The sequence below is a fragment of the Lepeophtheirus salmonis genome, chromosome 8 (genome assembly GCF_016086655.4).
Source record: "Lepeophtheirus salmonis chromosome 8, UVic_Lsal_1.4, whole genome shotgun sequence".
Taxonomy (NCBI): domain Eukaryota; kingdom Metazoa; phylum Arthropoda; class Copepoda; order Siphonostomatoida; family Caligidae; genus Lepeophtheirus; species Lepeophtheirus salmonis.
Genome location: NC_052138.2, coordinates 14,959,103 through 14,985,493, shown reverse-complemented (window position 1 = coordinate 14,985,493; position 26,391 = coordinate 14,959,103). Strand labels below are relative to the sequence as shown.

Here is a 26,391-nt window from a genome sequence, read left to right as displayed (position 1 = left end):
TATCTCCCAAATCACTTCCATCTCTTTTGTCTCTTTTTTGATATCCCGAATTGTCTATCTTCATGCTTAGAGCTTGATAGGAAAGATAGTTGAACATGCTCAGAATGCAACTAATAGAGAAATTTGGTCCATAGATTGATTCTAATATTGTGTGAACTTTATGCCAATAAATTACCGCTATGTCACATAATAACTGAGCTCGATGGTCTCAAAAACTGAGCTAACTCGTTTTCAGGTGTCCTAGATTATGCATTTATTTATTATTAAAGGGGAAACTTGGGAAAATTATTTGTGGTAACGTTCTTTACGTGGAATTTAATTATAAATTCAGAAAAATAAGGCAGTTATACTTCTTTTTCTAAATTTATTTAACTGCGTAAAATTTATTAAATTGCCGTTGAGGAGTTGTCTAATAATCAAGTTTATGCTTATTGCATTACAAAATGATTATTTTAGGAATTGTAGATGAATAACTTCTTAAAATGAAAATAGTCATTGTTTCACATTCAATATGGCTGGAGGTAAAACAAAAAAAAGTTGTGCCAAATACTCAGGAGTGAGCACTGTGCATGCCACACTCTTTGTCTCCACAAATATCATGGCGAAACTTTTTTTATGTTGTAAATTAATTATATTTGATGTAACCTATGTAATGGAACGGTTAAGCTATTTAAATCAACTTTAATTTAGAACCACTTATGGATGTAAAAATTGAAAATGAAAATGAAAGTTTTATAGCAACCTTTATATAGCCACTATTCTTTTACTTGGTTTCTTTGAATTTTACCATTCTATTACTAATTAGCTGTTATGTCAGAGGTAGGAAATTGAAAATAATTAGTAGATCATTCTCTATGGTCGAAAGAGCAGTTACATCCTAGACATTCTTACTGGAAGGTACTTAGTTCAATGGACAACGGCCAATGACTTTGTGAGCTTCTTGGATTGATGAGGGTGTTTGTTACTCCTAAGTTATGAGTATAATCCACTTAAGTTTTTTTACGTGAAATATTGCTTTCGAATATGAGTTGTACAAGCAAAGGACTTAATTCAACTCCTTTGAATAAATAAAATATGACTGGCTTTGATATGCAATTGTCTACTACTACCTAGGATCCTTTTAACTACAACAAAAGGCCTGTAATAATGAGAAGAGAAAAAATTAACTTAGCATGAAACTCTTTCGTCGGTTCAAACATTTTGTCAAGTACTTGAGAATACTTCCTAATAGCCTTGCAATCTAAGGAGGATAGCTGAGATGATGGGATCTCGGATGACAGAATTCAATTTCATAATGGACTCTCTCTTAATCTTCAGGACCTCTGAAGATGTGGCTTAGTTGAAACTACAAGCTTGCGTATGAGTGTTATATGCTATATCCAAAAAGAAGGTCATTGAAGTGCTCCTTTAGACTAGAACATCTAGTGTATGCTTTGTACGTACATTATTTGAATTGTTGCCACAACATTGAAATAAATTCAATCAGAAATTTGATAAATCATTTACGAATCTATTTGGAAGATAACATGTACGAATTATGTCTATTTTGGCTTTATTTTTGTAAGATAAATTGTTGAAAAATATTAATCCTGTAAAAAAAATAATTTATTATTAGATTAATTTTTCTAAAAAGTTATAAATTATATTAAAGAAGAATAAAATGAATAGGATACTAATTATTATAAGAATATTTTACTATCCATTTACCTTTATTTATTCTTTATGATTTATTATTGAATATTTAAAATACATTTCATCCTTTCAACACAAGCAACAAAATGGAATATGTAAGGGATAAAAGGTTTTTCTTGATAATGGATCGAACCTAAGAAGTTTTAATTAAACATTTAGTTTGTATATTTTAAAGTCATCTATATTATCAATAGTAATCAAGCCTTTTTTTAATCTACATTGAGTTCATGGCGTCGACTCTGATCTTGCACATATCAAACAATTCAATCATAACCGATGAAGTTTCATTGTTATCAAAGATGCAAAAAAACAAGTTAAATAGTTTAAAAATGATGAGTGCAACATATTAAGCTCAATATCTACATTGAATTATTTCACTTCTTTGTTTAAATTGAAATTGAAAGTACTCTTATTTTGGAAAAAGGATGAAATTAATTTTGATCCATATTTTAATTATTTCTGAACTTGGTGTATACCTAAGTATAATTAAAAATAATAAACGTTTTCCTAATGGATTTATTAAAATCAAAGGTATTTATGCTAACAACTTTATCAATGCATGTATAATAGGATTGATTGTTGTATATTTTATTCTTCATTCAACTAATATTGAATATATTTGTTTGCCTCAATATACTAAAAACCAAAATCATACGCTGAAAGTAAATGTGTATACTTGTAAAATTGAAGCACATAATATATTGAATATGTTTCTTAGTTTATTGAATTATTGTTCTTCGTTAATTGAAAATAGAGATCAATTGCCGTTACTGGATTATTTAAGAGGATGTACTATGAATTTTATAAAAAAAACTAGATATATAAAACTTTATTTTAGGTTGTAAATAGTTTTAAAGTGAAACTTAATAGTATAAAATAGTCCCTATAAATTCAAAATAGTGTGCATTAACTAAATCTACTGTACGCAAGTCATATTTTATTAAGATTGTTGCCAAGAAAACGTGAGTTATTAATTATTAGACTAAATTGGTCGTAGTTAGATCCTTAATCTTCGAGCATGATGATATGAAGAGGTATTATTACATATAGAATGACAGCTTACATTATTGTACTTTTCCAAATAGTATTCAAATATAAATATAATAAAAAGCTAAATCAAAGAAACTTGATTAGTATTACAGTAATAATAAAAAATGAACGTACATTTTTAATATATCGAAACAATTTTAAGAAAGTAACTAATTTAATCACATTTTGGACTTAAAAATTAATTTGTCAAGGATCTAAATAAAAATTGTCAGTTTCGTCAAAACCATTTTGTAAATAAAGTAATCAGATAAAAATAGAGGCGTAAATTTTACGTGAATAATCAGACAAATAAACTTATTGGAAATGAAATATATCAGAGCTTGGATACTTTATCATGATGAATTTGGCTTATGATTTGATATCTATGATAATTTTGTTGATTGTCAATTTAATACCAATGAATTGACAATATTTTGTTTTGGATTGAATGATTGAAACAAGTTTCAAGAACAATTACAGAATATGTATTCCATTTCTGATTTCACACTATGATTTGATTCATGTAACTCATATGAAACATAAGTCTCCCTCATTCCTCACCACTATCACTACGAGGAACAACAAGTGATCCTCTTCTTTGACTTTGACTCATATGAAACACAAGTCTCCCTCATTCTTCACCACTATGAGAAGCTGCAAGGGATCCTCTTCTTTGACGTTGACTCATATACTTCACTATAAACGTCGAAGAACCTCAAGGGGTTTAAATCTTTCATTCCTTTTAGTAAAACGAAGACATTATTGGGATCATAGATTAGAATACAGAGTCAGAGACTCAGAGGATAGGGTCTTTTTGGAGTTCTTGGATGACAAGTGATCCAGGAGACGAATGTACTTCAATTTATTATGAGAAATATTAATTCTTTAAATACTGAAACACAGATTAGATAAAAAGTAGGAGTAGGAAGGATAAAACCAACGACAAAAATTAAGAATATCTTGATGTTTATGTAAAAATATAATTTGAAAGTTTCTTATGAGATGACGTCATTAGTCATCACTCATCATTAGTATTGTTCTGTTCTAATATAAATTATTATATCCTCACTAAATTTCCATATAAAAAACTTTACTATATTGAGCCTCACTGAAAACATCTTTGATACAAAAATCGGACACAACAGTTTACGTGCACACAAGTGCTAAAAATCACCATGAAAAAAAGTTTAGTCCAGGAGGCTATAGTTAAAAAATTATTAAATTATATCTAATAATTTTATGTGAGCATTGTAGCTCGTTGTATAAATTATATTTACCCCGATATTTTCCCTTTATAAAAAATCCATCAATTTTTTCATTTTCATTAAGACGATCAATTTTGGCTAATTTAAGTGCAATTTGCAAGTAATCGAAAGGATTAATTAGAAGAACTTGTTGATAGAATTTTACGATAATTTGTGGAAGAATACAAATGTATGACACACTCTATTTTAAGAAAAAACATTCTAGTTTGTTTTTGTGTTGACAGGTCACAAATGCCCTTAATGCACTTAAATATTAGTTTGGGGGAAAATTAATTTGGCATTTCCTACCCACTTTTTAACTAAGTATATCTTGTTCATTATTGGTCACATTGGATCATACGATAAACCGTTGTAAAGTTGTGAGTGAGTACTACAAACGCTTTTTAGACAGTAATGCACTTCGCTCGTTCAGTAGCGAATTATCGTAGGTCAGGTCAAAGGAAGAAATTCGGCATATTTTATATTTTTACTACCTGAAATGTGAAAACGCGTCGAAAGCGAGCAAGAACATTTTTCATGTCTGCAATGTTGATATTTTTCTTTCGGTTCGTGCTTGGAACCATTTTTCCCCAGTTAATTTCGCCCTCTACTGTGAACAACTCGACTGTTTAAAACTGGCAATCGAACAGAAACTGCCAGCATTGGTGAATAGGAGATAGCAAAACATCACATCGAGACAATGCCAGGGTGCACACATTTTTGATGACTCGCCGGAACCTCCACATGCTCGGATAGGAAGTACTTATGCATCCACCCTAAAGTCAATACCTGGAACCAAGTGACTATCACCTCTTCCTGTCTATGGTCTACACACTTAGGGCTATAAAATGGACCTCAATGGAGGCTTGTTAAATTGGTTGTTCGTGTTTTTTGTCACTAAGGACTAGGGTTTCTTCGAAAAGGGATATTATGAAGTTGACAAGTTTTTGTTATGAGTACTCACAAATGTTTAATCAGGTTTTGAATATATTTGAATGTTGTAGAAAAGGAAGTTCACCTCTCGAGTGTTAAATAATTTTGACAACTGCGAAGGAAAAGATGATTTATTCTTTAGATTACCAATTCCAAAAAAAAAAAACAGTCCACCTAAAAAATACAGATGATTTATATCACTACGTAAGACTACATCATCAAATATTCTTACTCTACATAGATAGACTTGTATATAAATTATATAATCAATTTAGAGTTGTTTTTTTTTCACATATAACCAGTAAATGTTGTTCGTTCCATGTGGAATGAGACAAAAATGTAGAAAGTTCATAATTGTTCTCCAAGACTTTTGAGGTAGGTCATTGAACCTTGCTCATTTAATATTTAGATACCTACATCCATTAGGGGGAATAAGATGTAATATGTCAACTAAGAACCTGCAAGGAATCAAGATTAATATGTATTACTTTCCAGAAACGGAACTATAAATGAGCTTTAGATACAAAAAAACAAAACTTGTTGGTAGATAATATATTATACTGTATAGACATCAGCTCATACATGTAATTGTTTAGAAACATACCATGAAGAATGAACACGAGGTACCTGACTTTTTTTACCTTCCATAAAAAAATTTATAAGCCTTGGGGATCCAAAAATAAATACATTTTTAATTGATAACTGTCATTTAGGGGAAAAGATTTTATTGATTCTCTGTTATTGAACATCCTTTCCGAGAAAAAATAATAAAAATAACATGAGTTTAGAGTTTCAACAAGATAAAAAGATGTACTTTGATAAAAGAAATTATGAAATACACAGAATTTTGAAAAATCAAGTTAATACCTATCAGTTTTTTATGGGCTTGCATGTATTATATAAAATAACTACAGGAACGATTTTTATGCAAAACACTTAATTAAACACACTAAACCTCGATAAAAAATTGTTAAATATACGAACTAATCCTCTACAGGGTATTTTCAAGATAAATTATAGAATTTTATATATTCAAATTTCCTGTTTCAGAAGCACAATGAAAAGCATGGGCTATAAAATGTAGACTCAAAATAATTTTTGCTTAAACAAATATCGGTGTTTATAAAATCCCAGTTCACTAACGGAGGATTAAGATAATTAAGCTCGGAATAACAATTCGTTTTTGGAATAAATAAAACTATGTACGCTCTCTTATGCTTTTTTCGTCAGTTGACCATTTATGATTTAAAAGAGCTGACTCTACATATTAATGAATATAGCTGACATGACGTTTCATTAGATCAGCAGCTAGCAGCTATGAGATGACGGAAATTTGGAATATCCTCCTCTCTATCAAGTTGTTCGAAGGTGCCTTAGCATGGCATAATTTTATATAGCTATCATCGGCTCTCATCAAATTTTATTTTTAAAAGTTGAGGTCGCAAGAGGACAAAAAAGCTCGTGGCGTTCAAAGCTATGAACAAGGTGATGAAATGCACTTGCTAGCTTGATGATATTTTCTAGCCATGTCAAAACTTTTCTCCTCGCAAGATGTTGTTTTGAGACATCACAGATGACGACGTTATTATACTAGTATTTCTTGTAACAAAAATTGTTCTTGCAGACAGCTTAATATGACTAAGAATTGATCATTTGATCGTAAATGAAGGGGGAAGTCTCTCACTTTAAATGAAAGAAATTGATTTGAACCCCCCGAATAAGAAAAGAAAAAAAGAAGTACGAACCATTTAAATTTCGATCATTGTACAATTTTCCCCCTTCAATAATTATTTCATTTTGAGTTTTGTGCATAATTGTACACTGGGCTCTCTAATAAGTGTCATTCTATATATAAATGAGTCACTCGGTTATAAATTTTAACGAGGAAATGGATTAAAATTTACTAAATGGTATCGTTTGAGTAGAATGTTTAGATATGTAGCTCTATCCAAATCTTCGTTTTGAAGCCTTAAAGATGAAGAAATTAGCATTTTGATGCATATTTGATTAGTGATATATCGTAAGTAAAAACAATAATAGGCAAGTATAATACAATGTTAAAAAGCTGTTTAGTTAGATGAAGAAAAGTAATGTTAATTTTGTTTTTGTTTTTTGTCATGAAGAAACAATGTAAGTAGGGTGTGAAAGGATGATGAATTTGGTAATTAATACTATTATGCAAGGCTGGGGCATTGTATTCCCTTTATAGGGAGGGACAGTGCATGGAAGTGAAGAATATACATGAAGTCAAATGCAGGTAGGCGGGGAAGGAAAAAAGAGATACTCATAAGAATAAAAATCAGTTTAAAGAAATATTTCTATATATAATAGGTGAAGTAATAAGCCCCTATTGGTAAAAACTGGACCAGCTCATTTTCATAAGCTTCTCTATAGAGTGAGTGCAATAGAACCTCCGATCAAAGCTCTCAGAGCTTCTGGCGCGTCGTTAAAGATTTATGTGGCCTGTCGTTGTCTTGATAGAATACAACACCCTTTCTATGGGCCAATTCTGGCCGCTTCTGCTCGATCGCCTGCTTCAATCTGGTCAGTTGTTGACAATATAAGTCCGAATTGAGTGTTTTGCCGGATGGGAGCAGCTCATAGTTGATAGTGCATACCTCATCTTCGACGTACATATTATCAGAACGGAACCGTTGGAACCACCGTTCCATAAATAGTACAATATTTTTTGGCCCCTTCCTCCGTCTTTTCATCTTGCTTGTAGTGATAATGAAGAATGTATCGAATTTCCTCTTTTTTATTTCCATTTTGAAACGCTGAAACACACAATTTGGTTCACCAAGTACAAAACTGTAAATAAACTTTTTTAAGTGTACGCTTAACCTTTAAGCATACTTTATGGTTTTTTTATGCAATATATTAATAGTGAGATATAGCTCAACAAAGACATCGAGCGAAAAAGGTTCAGTACTAATATTAATTAACCTAATATTATGTATAGGTGATAAATATATTTTAATCATTTTATTTTTTCATACTTTAAATTATGATGAAAAACTATTTTATTCCATAGATATGTTATACGTAAATGTTTTGTACATTAAATCACAGGTCTTATTAAATAAATAAAAAGTAAGCTAAGGCAGTAGTTTTTGACCTTAAATTTTTAAGGAGAAATTGACTTGGATTTTCTTAGAATTTAAAAAAAACCCTTATACCATAAATTTTGTTAAACTAACTGACAGATTTTTATTGGTGTATTATATTTCCCTCTCATTGCTTTGGTTTACGTTATATAGCTAGTCAAATATTTATTAAAACTCAGAGTTTTGAAAGAGTAACATATCCAAAATTTCATTTCTGGGCTGGTTCACTATCAATAATACCACATACCAAATTTTAGTCAAACCTATGTCCTTGTAAAAATTTATCATGAAATGACCCATATATGTATACTTTACGAAATCATTTTTGAACATGGTCCTTTAGAGGTAGTGGGCATTCTCAATTCTTACCTTTGTATTGCTCCGAAATGAACTGACTGACATTTCAATTACAGATATATTCAGAATTGTAAGCGTTCCGCTATTTTACTGTATCGTTCATGTTTTTTTTTGTGGCTTTTTTTCGTTCAGTGTTCACCCAATATTTCTATTCCGCGTTCTAATCATAAACATATACACTGTACGACAGCAAATCTCGACTTCCACTTTGATAGTGTCGGGGAGGCCTCATTTAAGAACTAGGTTTCAATATTTTTTAACACAATAATTCGTTGAACATTAGTTTTCAAATTACGTACAACTGACTGAAATCGGTTTATTCATTGTCGAGATGGAGGCCAAAAGGCAAAGTATAGCCGATTTGATTTGCGCCTAGCACTGCAACAAGACAAGTAAAAGTGTAACTTGTCTAGAAACTACAGAAACGGCCCCTACCTCACTTACATGGTCGATGAGGTGCCACGGGTAAGCCAGACTAAGTGCCAACCTCTGCGATGATACTGACAATCGTGGCATCAGACGGGAAGACGTATTTGTTCCTGAAAGGTTTGAATTTTTTTAACTTTTTTGTGAATACTATTGGAACAGAACACCAAAATCTCATTTTAAGAGTTAAGTGTTCGTCGTTAAAAAAAACAACAACATTCCAATCATTGAATGCAAGTTCTATGGAAGAATGCTTGAAATGATATCACACCTGCCTATCTTGAAAACTAACAGCCAGAATGCCAAAAGTATGTAATGTAGTTATAGCGGCAAAGGAAGGATTTTTTGATGAAGCTAAAATTTAAACCAAAATCAATTGATTTTTTAAAACAAAGGTGTATGAAATGGTTTATTAATTGAAAACTTAAAACCTGTATTTAATATTACTTGATGACAATAATTGAACTAAATCAAAAGTATAATGTATTGAAAATCCTTTAAAAAATGGCTAAATTTCCACTTTTTTTTTTTTTTGATTAATTAAGGTTAGAGAAAAATATCATATTCTTTGCATTATAATTGTTAATTTTATCTACAATATGGAAATAAGATTGTATAACGATATAATAACATATTTTTAATACATTTAGGGGTCAAATATATAATAGGGCAATGCAATAAAGGGATACATTTTTGGTAAACAGTAGGGTTTAAGTCCTTTTATTTGTTGGTCCCATTTTGTCATCCAATAGTTCAAAAAAGGGGTTTGATTGTTATAAAACTTGGTTGATAAGCCCCCAAAATGGACGACATAAAATTTGTGACCTCAAGTGAAAACGCTTTATACACAGAAACATTATTTGTGTGAATGACAGGGTCAAAGCAGAACCGGAAGGCCACACACAGATGTAAAATGTAGCTGCAGCTCATTTTCTTCTACTCCAAATACAGGGAGGACTTGAGGTCGGCAATGTTGTGTTCGCGGACTCGGCAAGCTTTGGGCTTCCCTAACCACGAAATGTTTCAGTCCGACTTGTTGAAGTCCGGGCGCTGGGATAGCCAAAAGTAAAATTATAAGACTCCTTCAACGCTTTATACAAAATTTCTTATACTTTTGAGTCAAGAATGACCTCTCTTCAAATCTGTTTGACTTCTCCTCCATCAACTTTGACTCTCTTTGACACGATCAACATATCTTTGACATCTTATTTGCAAATTTGGCCATGAAAACGGCAAGTTTGGCTAATAAAATTGTTTGGTAGCTTAGTGTGTTCATTTGACTGGCCTATCGTTTTTTAATCTAAAAACCTTTTTGGGACTCCACTCTTGCTAAAAAAACATGCTTGAAGTGTATAGTATATTTATTAGGGATGTGCTGCAAGCTGAATTTTACTGCTCGAGTATTTTCGAGTTTGGTAAAAACCTACTAGAGGATTAAGAGTTATACTCGTTATTAGTCTGAATACCCAACACTTGCCCCAAAACTTTTTGCTAACTTAGAAACTTGTCAGTCAGAAAAACACATTTTTAAAAGAATCATTGAAAACCTGTCATCTATTTTTTTCTTTCCTAATTTATGTTTTACAGAGTAACTTAAAACTTAGCATGACTTATTTGAATAGTAACCATAAGAATATTTCAACAATTTATATAACCAACACATCAAACTTTTAATATAGTCGTCTTATAGCCCATGTACTTTGAATATGAATGCATATTAATGAAGAAAAATAAAAGTTTTCAAACGGCTAACATTTATTTTTTACATATTAATTTTTAAAGAGAAAAAATTAGTTTAAAAAAAGCCTTTTTACCTCCACAACAAAGTTGAACAGAGGTGATGTTTTTGCCTCTATTTGTTAGTTAGTCACTAGGATTACGGCAAAAGTTATAAATCGATCTTGATCAAACTTGGTACAAACATTATATATGGTCACAGTAAAAGGCCATAAATTTCGAGAGGTTACAGGTCAAGGTAAAGGAGAGTGTAAAAAATGTTCTTTCGACCATAACTTAAAAACAAATTGAGATGTATGTATAACTCAATCTGATTTTAGACGGAGGTGTTACTTTCACGAGTGCCCAGACTTGTCTACTATGTAATCATAAGATTCCTATCAAATACATCAACATTCTTAACCGGCTTGGATGAATTAGATTCCTTAATCATGTACGCATAACATTTTGAATACGAATAAAATAAATAGAGTTATGTTATGGAAACGTTGGCGTATGGGCAAGGCCTAAGAATACACATTGTAAAACAATCATAAGCCGTTTTTAAAGTTGTATTTTCTATACAAAAAGAAGTCATTTAGTAAATTTTTGATTTTTATGACAATGATCAGTATTGTATAATACAACTGTGGGTATAAATTTTATGGCTATGAATTTTTTAGTCTGATGTAAGAGAAAAATGAACAGATTAAACTGTCTCCCGTCAGACCTAAAAATGAAAATAGGCATGTGTTTGTTCTTGTCCATCAAGTCCTAAAAGTTGCTTACCATTAAAATGAAGATCATAGTCATTTTTATAAAGATTAAAAATCTATAAAAAATAATAATAAACAACTCAACAGAAGGTGTATTGAAAATGCCTTGAGCATTCAGGGGTGTCCTCAAAGTTATTTTCATTTTTTTAATTTCAAAAACCTATAGCTATTCACAGAAAATTTAATTCTTTAAAAAAATATGGAAATTTTTTAGTATTTCAAATATTAAATTCCTTAATTTGGGAGGGGGAAGCTACATCACCGCAGGCCCATACTGCTCACTCTCGATCCTGTCCAGTTCAGTCCTAAAAACTTATAAAGTTAGTTTCTTCATTACGTCCCTCAACTTATCTTTTTTTAATCAGTTCTATTACAGACAGTTCGAAGGACCGACAGTCTCAAGGACTGATATGGCTAAGAATGGACTAGATTGGGCCGAAAAATGAGAACTGACACACCCCTAATAATACATGTTTTCCAGGGACTCCACAAATCCACAGCGTTATTCTCTCTCATTCATGAGCACACACTCGTCAAGGGCGTTTGCAGGTGCTTGGTCTTTTTTTTTTTTGAAAAAAAATCCAAAAATTAAATTATTTAAAACAAATTTCAAAAGTTTAAGATTCAAATATTACATTTTTTGGAAAAAAAAATAATCCACATATTTTTCACAAAAAATGAATTTTTTTTTTTTTTTTTTCGAAAATCCATAACTCTTAACAAAAAGAAAATCAAAAATTAAGTTTTAAGTATTAAATCTTTCCAAAAAATTTCAAAATTCACTACTCTTTTAAAAAAATCCAAAAAAACAATTCTTTCAAAAAAAATTTAATTTGCAAATATTAACCTTTTTAGAAAAAAAATTTCAAATTTAATTTTAAAATATTAAAATTTTTAGAAAAAAATTTCAAAAATCAAAAGTTATTCACAAAATAATAATAATAATAATTGTTTTTCTCTGCTGCATAATTTGCTGGAACTACCTTTTTTGTAAGACACAATTCTTTAAGGAAAGTTTTATCCCCTATTTTCAACTATTGGTAAGTTGCTATCAAAACAGTCTTGAACGTTCTTTGTATTGTACAATACATATTTATAAATAAAATATATTCATTTCTAGGAAAAAAAGTTGAATTGACTAATAATTTTGATCAATACAAATCTAAAAATATTTATTTAAAAATAATTTCATTCCAACAAATATATATAACATATATATACAGGGGGGATTTTAAATCCAAAAAAGTTAAGGATAACATAAAAAACTATTAATTTCTCCAAATTAATTAAGCAATTCAAGAATATTTTGCACTTAGATGACCGGATTCATAGTGAAGTCAATCACTCAAACCAATCACCTCAAGCTTCTACCATAGCCTCCAACCTGGCACAGGCCTTAATGAGAAACTCTTTGTCTATTTTGGCCACTGCCTCGAGAATGTAAAGCCGCAAGGAGCCAACAGTGTTATGTACACGTTTAGTGGACTCTCTCCAAGGTTCCTCATATATAATAATCCAAAAGGTTCACATTGCCTTTGCCCAAAATATTAAAGAGTCTGAAGTGGGCTTTTTGCTCTCAAAATGACCATGAGTCTTCCTTGCAGATGTTCCTGACCCATCAGACTCCTAAAAAGCCATGGCCAGTTCGTATACAGTTGATTTGGGCACCTTTGTAAACTCAATAATCTCTTGGGGCGTGCGACCAACACGGAAGCACACAATAATGGTAGCATGGCGTTCGTATTCCGAGGAAATCTCAAGGTTTTTGTATTTTCTTATATAGTTTTGTCAACTCAATCTTTTAGAAACACAGATGTCAGGATTGCCAAGATATAAAGGTGTAAACTTGTTCTAGATTTAAAAAACCAACCCTGTACATATCAATAAATGTCTAAACTATAGCATTTACAAAACTATTTTTATATTTTTTGATCCCATAATATATTGCGAATGATATAATACAAGTTGTAAAAACATGATTTTTTCGTCAAAATCGTCCCCAAAAATTTTAAAAGCTGTTTAACTTTGATTGATGTACATGTATATTTATCGATTTTGAGTGTTTCAAGAAAACTTGTATGGTCGTTTTTGAGGAAATCAATATTTGATTCTTTTAAAAAAAGTTAGATTTGGAATAAGTCAACGACAACACAAAATTTGAAGAGTATTATAAGATTAAAGGTGCAGTACTGTATTATTACTAAATGATCTTAAAGTTTCCATAAGAAATATCTAGAAATAAATTTTTAATTAAATCCAAACAGAGTTAATTAATAGTTTAGTTCTTCATAAATTAAATATAAGGTACGTAAAAAGCTGAATTTTCTATTTTATTTAATCTTTGTGCACGAGGGACGGATATATGACAATCTAATAAGGAGGGAATATACTCCAAATGTCCAAAATATACAATCCAAATGTAGCCATCCATGTCCATAGTCCTTAGACTACATAGTACATAGACCATATCTTTCTGATAAATTTTGTACTTTCATCTTATTGATTGTCTACGTAAGTAGTTATCAAGTTCTTCCATTTTCCCAATACAAAGTAATTGACAAGAAGATTATATACGACTGATCAATTTACACCAATTTCATATATTGTTATGATTGAAACAAGTTACTATTAATGAATTATAATTAATCTATTAATAAAAAATAATTCAAAATATTAAAACAAAAGTAAGGACATGTCAGATTGTCAGGTATTAATATACAAACAGTTTGTAAAGCTAATTTGTAGATTAATTATTCACTTAAAGCAATTACAATAGTAAGCATCATTCTCTCATAAGGAATACTATTTCAAAATCCTCCCATGAAACCATAACTTCCGACATGCTTCATCCTTAGAGTCTGATTCCATGAATCTTCCCAGTTCCTGTGCAGTGTTGGGCGTAACGCGTTACAAAAGCAACGTGTTACTATAATGTATTACATTAGGCAGTAACGGAGTAATATAACGCGCTACGAAATATATTACGGTAATATTTATTTTTATATTTTATTCCTATAAAATTTAGGCCCCAAGATAATTAACTTTTTTCTTGCTTTTGGGATATTGTGATGGCCAATCATTTGATCAATTCAATTAGAGGGTATTTGCAGGGGATGGGCCGGAGGGGCTGTAGCCCCCTCTCAATGAAGAAATTTTTGCATTGATCTAGGAAAAATTATCATTCTGGAATTTGATAAAATTAATGAGAAGACAGTGGTAAAAGTTTTTAAGAAAAATTTATTTTCTAAAAAAAGGCCCCCTTAAAAAAATATATATATATATTTATATAATCCTGCGGATGCCCCTGAATGAATAGAACTGACCTATCTCGTTCAATAGACAAACTTGTTCTTCAAACCAAGATCATCCTGCCCCAATCTATTTTGTCTCACTTGATACGTCATGGCTTTTCATAATTCATACTTTTTGATAAATAAACGAAGTAATAAGTTATTCTGTACGTATGCTCTGTTTTAAAAAAAACAGGAATGCAATTTCTTGTGGATCCCTCGTAATGGTTCCACATAAATATATTTGTAGATATTGACCATTTAATTATTATTTCCATGAAGAAATTTTAGCTATTATACACAAATAATAAGGTAATGTTACGTTTCTAATAAAGTATTACCAAGCAATATTATACGACACTATTGAATAAAATAATAAGTAGGAATATAATATTATGAAATGTAGTTACGACTATGTAATTCATTTTAAAAATGGTGGAGATATAATATGACAGTGATAGCCTGGGAGTATATCAGAGATAAATTGCATTTGGTATGATTTGGTATTTGGCTACCCAGGGAGTTTTTGGAAGAAAGTTTGTGTGATATAATAAAGGTAATGACGTCCTAAATAAGAGTTCATTCAAATTCAAAAGTAGAGAAATGGGGAGCTGACTACAAAATACGGCGTAATTTTTTGTGTTAGTGAGGTTGTAACGTTGAGATCTACATATTCATACTCAGAGGAAGGCTGTAAAAAAAAAGTATATTTATCGTGTTTATTTTGTTGTTTTTGGCAACCTGAAAAGTGTTTGTTTATTTTCTATTTAATTGAAATGTACTCTACTCTTGGTCATAGATAGAGTTAAAGGATCTTTAACGGTTAGGTACCTTTCTACCATGGTAAATTTTGACAGTTTTACTTCTGTTTCTACAAATTTCAGTTCAATTTGGAGCAGATAAGAACATTTAATATTTATGAAACATACTGGAGATGATTACATCTGATGAATAAAAAAATAATTTGCTGAAAGGGCATTTTCTAACATAAAAAATGATAAAATAATCCTATGATACAACAAATTTTTACGGGTACACCTTATTGATTAAAATACTTTTCTAAACAAGTCAGTTTATCTATTATATGATTTTGTATGTATATATAAATCCACCGATTCTTTAAAAGGTTAATATCTATTTATTTTCTACACAGATGATCCACTCAGAGTTCTCAGCACCAACCACACCGATTCGACGATGGAAGCGCAATTTCTATGGCTGTCATCCTCCAAGCATTACAAGACGATATTCTTCTGCTTATTTACCCGTATCTCCACTCTCGAAACGAACTTTGGTTGAATTTTTAAGACCAAGAAAACTAGAGGAAGTGCTCACAGTTTACCCAGGAGATATGTTACTTCATAAGTTTTGCCAGTTAGACCCAAATAATGTTAATGTTGAGGATGAGAGTCTTCGTGAAAAAATAGTTTTTGCAATTCATGCTGCAAAGGCCTTTCAAATAAGTGAGGAGGTAAGAAATTTTGATTCTTTTAAGTTGGAAGTTTAACGTTTATAAGAACATATTTTAATTTTTATTTAAGGAGGTTTTGTTGACTTTAAATTTACAAAAGTTCCGTACAACGAGATTATCTATTTATATGGTATTAAAGAAGCTAGACAGATATTTTTTATCTGTTGCAATTTATATAGACTTAGCAATTTCATAAAGCAAGCCTTACAAAATATAATCATCACTGACTAAAGAAATAAATAAATTAATCAATTACATTGAAAATTTATATTTATAGTGTATTCGATTCCCTTGATGATAGTTTAGGAAATGATTATCGATTTATTTAATTATATAGACTAAGGAGTGAGTATATTTTGAGAATGAAGAAAATATGAACTATATTATATACATAGATATAACAAATTCATAACTATTAGTTATTTGATACGTGCGAGGGCAAATATAACATTCATCAACAAAATACAATAATATTAAAATGACGTCATTTTGAAGGGAATAAAGTCGTTTAAATTATACATAACAACGGCTTCACAAAGTCATGCACAACATTATTACCTTTCCTTCGTAAAGAAATAGAAAGAAGGCCCAAAATCAGTTAGTAGTACCCAATTTTCCCAACTATAGAATTATTATTCTATAGTTTCTTGAGAAGAGCTCATTCTAATTCAACCAATCAACGTTAAGAACACTGAAAAACATCGACAGCTGACAACCAAATAGAAGATATAATTTCTTTGATGAGGTTACGCCGTGACGTAGAAAAATAATATAGACAATTACACTTAAATAACGAGTTAATCATCTTTATAGGAATATAACTTTTTCTTCCTTTTGGGATATTGTTTAGATTTACCAATTAAATTAATTTAGATGATGAAATAAAAACAACCAATGAATATGGTTAACGTTGAATAGTCCAAACTTCCTTCCTTTTTACACCAAGGACATCTCTAACCAATCTCTTTTTATAGCACTTGAAATATTCTACCCGACCTTTATATTAAAAAAAAAAAAAAATCACTATCCCAAACTGCCATGAAAAATGACTTTTCATCTCTATGTATCTATTTTTCTATGACTGTCTCCTATCGATTTTTCTGCTTCTTTTTCTCTCTCAACTCTTTACAATGTTGATTGTTTGATTTCAAATTAACTTTTGTTAAATTGGGAACAATTTATAACAACAATAATGAAATAATGACTACATAATTGGAAGAATTGGCTAAATCCAGTAACACCAACTGATTTTGGATGTTTTTTCTGTTTGTTTTTAGAGGGAAAAGGTTAAGACACAATACAATTAATAACGTGTCATAAGATATTTTTTAGTATTGTCATGGACTATGGCCAAGCAAAACAAATACAAATTAAACAAAACGATCTTTTATTTAAAAAAACAACTTACTCATAAAAATAAAGTGTCTGTATGGATAGATTTATTATCTCAATAGGTTGCAATTTCTAATCAATCGAACGCATTCAATTGTATTTACCTGCTTCATTAATTAAATAGTTTAAATTATATTATTGAGAAACACAATGTTTCAAATGAATGCCCCTCTCCTAGGGGCATACAAGGTTCCAACCAAGTCACCAGTCAATAAATAATTTATCAAAATTATTAACACATTCGCTAAGGATGTTCATATATTTTCGTAAAGTTTGCAATATTTGCCTTCTTTATTGAAAGAGACTAAATTATTATACAGGACAATTGACGAATATATTCGTCAGCATAAAACAAAAATTCAATGATTTGGAAAAATGATATGGTAGCGAACACTTGATCAAGAGCACAGTTGAATGACGTCGTACTTTAGATGACATCACATAGTAAGATTAAAACAGCTCAGGTTAAGTCTGTCAAAAATCCCACGTCAAACTGATTTCAAAACTTGAGAGTCCAGATGTTCCACTTGAATCAACAACAAGTAGTATTCATTGTTGACATATCTTGAAGATACACAGTCACAAGTTGACGTACCTATGACTTATGTACATTAAAATGAAATAGGAGAAAGGGACTGTAGTTTGCACCTACCTATATAAACAATATTTAATACACTAACAATAAAACTATTCAGTAATATATTATTGTCTATTTGATTAATTAAATTTATTTTGAAGAAAAAAAAAAAAAAAAATGTACAAATTCTAGTTGAAACATTATACGTTTGTATTCCTGCAAAATACTTGTTTTTATTATTGAAAATTAATTAATCATATTACATATGGGCATGCTTTATCAAGGGATTTCAGCTGCAATTTTATTTTCTACATTGTTTATTAATTAGTTATCGCGATACAGTACTTGTATATATATACAGCTCCTATTTCGTGGAAAATCTAGCATTTTGCATTCCTATAAATATCAAATTACGGAATTCTATGTCAATTTACTGGGGGAAATACCAGTACCTTTAGGGTGATCAATTGGTAACACCTCTCTTTAGGCTAATTCTGTGGTGCCGGAATGTGTTTGCAAGTGGGGGGTGCAAATTATACCAGGGTGATGTCATAGTCCCACAATCTTGCAATAAAATTTTAAAATATTAAATTTAGTCTAAAAGGGGGGGGGGGTTACAGTAGCCGCTGGTAAAATTGCATCAACTTAACCTAAATATTCATTGACATTAAAACAACTTGAATTCGCATCATTTATTCGTTTCCTCAGATTTTATGAAATTATATGGCATTATTATCCATAATGGTCCCTTTCCTTGAGCTCTAAGCTCTGTGTTGAAAAGACCCTATGTTGTGTATATAGACTAAGAGGTTGTCCTCCTTCTCAATCCCTTCTGATTATCGTAAGCAGTTATTATGTATATATAGTGTACTTTTATTGTGATGTATAGATAATTATTTTTAGATTTTTTTAAGTTGTCAAACTAAAGAGTGTATTTTATTATTCTAAGTTATGATCATTATTATTTCATTCCTGACGAGTGAACTTTTTTTCTACTATATAATAATATATACAAAAACTGATTAAACATTTTTATGTGCTCATAAAAGACGGAGAGTAACCTTGAGGATTTATTGCGAAATATAATTGTAAGTCCTTGGTAAATTGAGGATCAACATCAGAGTAGTATATCCTTGTTTATTTCTTTGTTCACCTTTTCACAGCTGCTTGTAGCTGATGTAATGAAATAAGCTAACCTACCATCCTCCGAAACATTCTTCAAATTGTAAGGGTCACCAAGTTGATTTTCCTTTTTTTTTATAATGCTCAAAATGCTAACGAGTTTCATCAATACCCATAGAAATACATTAATTGATCAATACCAAAAGTATCCTGACAGGCGAGTCATTGTTTGGTAGTATGATTATGTTAATACAACCTTATTTTCTATTGATATACTAAGTCTCCTCCACGCGTTTCTCTCTCTCGGTCTAATATGGTTCCAGTGTGGTAATCTGCCTTGTCACGCCACAATAATATTAACTGTACAGGTACTTATTTAGGACCGAGGAGTACGCTACAGAAATGTTTGGTCCCATCCAATCCAATCGCACTTGTCGGTCTCCTTAACAAATACAAAATAGATCTCTTATGACGTCATTGATGTGTTTTCTCCTTTTATAATTATTCTGTTATAAAATAAATTAAATTTGAATTATGTAACCTAATAAAAATATAATAGGTCCGCTTCAGATTGAATCAAATGAAAACGTGAATATTTTTTGCAAAATATGTTCAATGCTCTGAATGCATGTCATATATGTATATATATCTCTTATTTGGGTTAATAAACCGTCAACGGACCGATTAGACTTAACCAAACAAATATAGACTGGCCAATATACCCATACTCTTATTTTTTTAAATTAATGAATAAAAAATATTTATTGTCAGGGAAAAAACTATTCTCTCCATACACACAGTTTAAAAATTATATCTGTAAAGGGACGTCCGCGAGATTTTTTTTTTTTTTGGGTGGGGGGGGGTTTGTTTGAAAAAAAAATCAAAGATTATTTTCGCAAAAAATTAAATTTTTGGAAAAAAAAAAAAAAAAAAATCAAAATCCGTGGCCATTTACAAAAAATTTAATTTTTTAGAAAAATATTCTAAAATCCATAGCTATTCACAGAAAATTTAATTTTTTGGAAAAAAATTAAAAAAATCTATAGTTATTCGCAAAAACTTAAATTTTTGGAAAAAAAATTGAAAAATTAATATTTTGAAAAAAAAGCTTAAAATATTAAATTTCAAGTATGAAATTTAAAAAAAAATCCATAGTTATTACGAAAGCTCAAATTTTTGGAATTTTTTTTTAAAAATCCATAGTTATTCACAAAAACTTAATTTTTGGGAAAAACAAATTTAAAAACTGTAAATTTTATTTTAAATATCCATTGCTATTTATACAAATTAAATTTTTGAAAAAAAAAATAATTTTTTGGAAAATAATTTGAAAAACTAAATTAAATTTCAGAGTATCAACTTTTTGAAAAAAATATTCAAATATTAAATTTTTTAGTAAAAAGTAAAAATTCCTTAATTTTGGGTACTACAGTGCTTCCAGCCCTCTCCCTGAGGACGCCCCTGCCATAACTCTAGCCGTCCTTGACTCCTTTTAATTCGCACTGGAAAGCCGGTGAAATTGTGTCCCAGTTCCCCCCTGACAGAACTAATAAGTTACAATCAATGATATTTTAAGTATTTCTTTAAATCAATTTAAATTACAAGATAAATTGAATAAATAATTTTATTGATATATTTATAGCATAGGCAAACGATAAAAGGATCCAAATTTTGCAAAAGAAGTTAGCAAGAATATAATATATGAGTATTAAATAATTATTCAATGAATCTCAATTATAATAAAATAGACGTTATTTATATATACGATATTTAAATTATGAGAATAGCAAAATACATTGTTGATTATGACATAGGAATTGTTAGTAGAATACTATGTGTACATAACAATAGACAAGAGATGAGTAATACATTTAATGCAATAGTATACTTGTATTAGAGGTGATATACAATCTCATTAATTGAAATTACAAAGGGCGTGGAATTATGAAAAACAGAACGACTTTGGTTTAATTTACACACTATCACAATATTTCGTTTTCTTAATTCTCACTTCAAACTCGTATCCATTCTTGCTTATTACCAAACACATTCAAGAGAATGGATTTCTTGTGAACGTATTTACGCATACGATAAACATAGTCCTTGGCAATTTTATCCTTGCGTTTAATTAGCTCTTGAAACTCAACTGCATCCAGCACACTCGCTTCCATAGATCGTAACTGTAATTCCTGACAAACTTGTGTTTCTTCTTCACAAGACAATGCTACAAGTCCAAATCCTCGAAAAGTTTTCTTTTGTAATGTACGCGAATGTTCAAAAAGTTCAAGACTTAAAAATAGCTCAGATTTATCTGCTGTAGTTAATTCCATGGGAAAAATGTGTTTCGAAGATTCGTGTTGTTCCTCTCCAACTAAATCAAATAACACATTTTCAGAGTCTGCATAGATACCAGTTCGGACTCTTTGCAAACTGGAAGAAGGTAAAAGGGCAAGACTTATGCTGAAATTAGAACTTTTCTTTCCTTCTGGAGGTATAACATCACGAATATTCTTCAAATGAACATTCAAAATAGAGGGTTGGTCAATTCTTTCGGACGTGATCTCCAACTTTACAATTCCAACAACGTTTGATGAGAGTAGATCGTCGTTTTCGTGGATATGTTTCAAGTGTTGATATATAAGAACATCAGAGCTGTAGGATCTTGGATACAGTTCATTATTAAGACTTAAAATATCTGGATTATCCTCCATGGACAAGGTACGGCGGAAGCCAATCATATGCTGAATACCATCGGATATATTTTGAAAAACTTCGGGATTTCTTCCTTTTCGATCATATTCACTCTTGAGACTTTTGTAATATTCACAAACCAATGTTTCATGAAGTTCTGTCAAACTACTCTTGATCTTATTGTGTATCATTTCATCTTGCTTTGGATTCCCAGTGTCAATATTGGCATAAAGTGTTTCCAAGGTTAAATTAATATAATAAAGAGAAGACTTGTCTTCATCTGATCCATCTCCAACAATACCCCGCTTACGAATATATTCTGATATGATTGGCTTTTGAGAAAGACAGAAATATTCAACTAAATCGTCATTTCGGGAATCGATTTCTCTACTTGCTTCTGTTAATATTTCAAGATAATCACTAATTTGCGAACATACTTCAGGGTCTAGGCTTTCACTCTCCCCAGTGTGCTTATCGATCAAAGAGTTGATTGCAGAATGAAATTTATTTAAATATGATACAGATCGATGCGATGAATTAAGAATTGTAATTAGTTCATCCGTATTCAAGGTGGGATCGTTATCTGAATTCATAAGAATATCATCAAATTCAGTAATATAGCGAGTATATGTGGAATGAAGACCTTGAAGAAGCTTAGCTCCAAATCTGATGTTACCAGAAGGAAAAGGCCATTGGATCTCGTTCCATACATAACGGCATGTATCAAAAATCCCCTCAATATCAAATGCACCATCCAATACCCCTTCATACTCATCATCTTCCGAACTTAATGAGTCCTGATGCTTATAATTATTATTTTGGGATGAGATTGATTTTTTATGACGATTCCTTTCAAGTTGAAGGACACGAGTGACTTGCTTATTGGCTTCTGATAAACTACACTCAACCCAGGAATCAAGACAGACTGTGAAAATATTATAAATACGCTTCATATACTCTTTCTCTTCCTTACCACCGATAACCGAAGCTAAAGATCTGGATTTAACAAAGATATTAAATGTTAGAAGGCCGTTGGTGCAGTCACATGTACTATGGGTAATAACTGTCCTAAGAATAGGCAAGGACAAATCCAAGTAAATAACCGTAAGTTTCACAATCCATTTTGTACCAAAGGAATCAAAAAGTCTAGGAGTTCCTCGAATGGAAGGCATAATTGATTGTTCAAGAATAATTTTATGGTTATTCAGATTATTTAAGTCGTGGCGAGTAATGATGGAGTCAATCATGTATGGCTTTAGAAGCTCCAATACGTGTGACTCGTCTTCATTATTAAAAATGAGAACGTTTGCCAAAAGTGATTTCAACTGCGGCAATGGTAATCTACTGTAATTTCCGACTGTTACATAATAAGATAAGTGATACAGAGCATAATCAATATAGTTTTTCAGGTACTCATAATTGTCTAGCTCATTAGTATCTATTCCACTGAATAATGACGATAAAACTAGATTATTGAAACGATACTTTGAATGCAATTTAAGAAGTGCTCTTGATTTTTCAGTTGCCCATGACCTTTTCTTAGGATCGAAAACATTCAACACCTTGAGTAAATTTTCATGCTTATCATCAAATGATCCTTTCCATTTTAAGAGTACACTATTATCTTCTGTGTATTCTCTTTCATTGAGTAATGTATCCAATCGGTTATAGTACAATATTAAGAACAAAGACTCCCCCATACTACAAATTGAGTCATTTTTTTGAACGGATTCTTCCATTAGCGTTAGAGTCCATTGATATGTGGTCCTAGCAATGTGTTCAATGTACAATTCTGAGCACTTACCAATCGGTGACACCCATTCAATGATCTTCATTTCCTTCGAGTAAACTTCTGACTTTTTATTTTTGGAGAATAGACATATTTTTAAAGTATCCTTCATGAGGTTTAGAAAAGGAAATTTGAATTTAAAATTTGAAGGTGAAGGCTTGCCATCAACTTCATCTTGTATTATAACATTATTTAAATAAACCCTTGTCTCTAAACCAGATAAAATGTCTCCAACTCTCACTTCGGAAAATTCTATAAAATACTTTGGTAAGTCTACATAGCCTCTCAAGGTATCGAAAACAGCATCATCAATAAGAACTTCCTTGAAATGATTAGCTAATATTCTTGGGACAACTTCATGAGCAGGCGTTACATTCAGGTTTTTCGTCTTTATTTCGATATGGACTCTTGATGTTTCACGATCTGACCATAGAATAGGAACCTCCCCATGAACAAAACTTAAATTAATTTGTGCTCTACCCTTCAATCCTTTATCAAACGTTCCATCTTTTTCGAGCAGTATTTCCAGGAATGTTGAATCAATATCTTCTGGGTCATCTAAGTGAAATTTAAACGTATGTGATGACCCCTCGATGGCTTCAATTCGATATTTATAGTCCGGATCTGATGATAAAAATAATTCAAAATAATAGGTATGAGTCTTTTTAGATATCTTAAAGAGTTGAATGTCAGATATGTTGACTATGACATGAGGGCACTTTTCCACTCCTGAAATTCTTACGGCATCTTGATTCAAACATCGCCAGAGATCATTATCGTTGAATGAAAACCACTTTTCTATTTGATTCGAATAATCAGGGAATTGAGATCCAAATTTGGTTAAGAGACGGCCCCACCATTTATCAATGAGTGTTTTAGAGACCTGCTCCAATATTTCTTTCTCTTCATTAGCTGTATATAGTTCCTCATTAGAATTGATGAGATGATTGAAATGATGATGGCTATCCGATGAAGATGTTTGCCTTGGTAAGGTTTTTGAGCTCTCGATGTTAGAGGTTGACATACTAATTGATTTAACTCCTGCGAGCAAATATTCCATATCCGATTATTCCATCTATATATTGAATACTATGGAATTTAAAAGAACATTTCGGAAGGAAAAATCCCTGACAAGTAATACTAAAGATCACACACACTCTCACTAGTAAATGCTTCACGTCTTCCTTCGATCAAACTATAACTAAGTAACTAGGCAACTCTATACCTGGGTTGCGAATGTAGTAACATAAATAATTCATAATAAGAAGAGAAAACTTTTAAACTTTTGACGCCGTTTTAAGACGGATGCTCCTTTTAATTTATGTTCCACACGCTCCTTAATGTATGTTGTGTGCTGCTATTCACGCATATTTGGCAAATGTTCATTTTTATATATGCTATATATTGCATAATTCTTCAATAAGAAAAACACTGCTGTATATATATATATATTTTACATACACGACAATTAAGTCCGGTTTCCTAGAAAACTTTTTACTCCCACAAATTAATTCCATAAGCTTCCATTACTGAATGCCCTAAAATTTCATCTCCTAATAAGAGTTTTTTTTTAGTAAATTATCCAATTACCAATTTGATGCGCTACAAAAAGGATTGAAAAAGAGGCGTTTACTATTTGAATATAGAAATAAATAGCGATAGTAGTAAGTTAACTGTTGTACAGAAAAAATAAACAGTACAAAAAATAATTATATATTCATGATACTTATATTTAGCTACACTTTCTATAGTTTGATAAAATTATTGCATCGTCTACAGTCCACATTATGTGCAAGTGAAAATGAGTATGCAAAAATTAAAAAAAGAAATTTTCTCATTCACGGAAGTTTTAAAATTAATAAAACACGGAACCTTTACCAATCTTAAGCGTTTTATTTTTTTCGCTGTTTTTGCGAAGGTTTCCATTCTTAATTAAATGTTCTTGACCTTGTTCATTATTTATTATTATATTAATTGTATAATCAGTTTTGTAAATATATTCCAAGTACTTTCTACTCATATTTGAAGATCAAATGATTGTTTGTGATTAGTTCTCATATTTCATTACTAAATCTCTATTATATATTTTTTTTGGACGCCTCTGTATTTATATATGATTGTCTTGTTTCTGAGAATTTTATTGTTAACTTAATATATTAGAGCAATTTTCTTCCGACACACAGTAAGAAGGCAATTTAATAAATAGTACCCAAGTACACATTATTGAAAAACAAAATGTGTCTAAAAACAGATGATGAGTATAGATATACTGAACATATAATTCCCTGTTAGTACTAAGCTAATATTTATACTCTTTGTTAGTCGTCATGGAAGGGATTAAATCACTTTGACACGATTATATTATTGTCCTTGAAAATGATATATTTTTGAGAACAAAAATACTAATTGTACTCTTAGTTAATTGAGTTGATCTCATTTATTAAATAACTATGTATCACATAAAAAGTTGATAGATATTACTGACGTCAATATGGTATGGAAAATATATTTATGTACATTTCAGCAGAAATTAACCATACTTTCTGCAGGGAGTACTAAGTTTGTTGGAATTGTGGTTAAAGAGCGAATTTGATTGTTTGAAAGAGATTATATAAAAAAAGGAAATAAAATCGTTGGCACCCTTGCATCTTCTAAACATCTTCTCCGCAGTATTGTATATATCGTCCACAAAGCAACTTCATCTAGTTGCTTATTTACGTGCATAATGCCAAAGAAAACGCGCGTTTTTTCACGGGTCTCTAACAACGGAGGTACTGAT

The 26,391-nt window shown here is 30.7% G+C and overlaps 1 protein-coding gene across 3 annotated transcripts in view; it reads left to right on the top strand.

Annotated features, from left to right (window-relative positions):
* The window catches only part of LOC121123500 (uncharacterized), a 303,852-nt gene that overhangs the window by 176,662 nt on the left and 100,799 nt on the right, over positions 1 to 26,391 (top strand). For 2 of the 3 annotated variants that reach the window (XM_071890283.1, XM_071890284.1), the window contains exon 2: positions 15,724 to 16,041. In XM_071890283.1, coding sequence (XP_071746384.1) covers positions 15,724 to 16,041 — 318 coding nt within the window. Of the gene's footprint in view, positions 1 to 15,723; positions 16,042 to 16,111; positions 16,260 to 26,391 lie in introns of those variants that run through there. The other variant, XM_040718622.2, reaches the window with a different exon arrangement.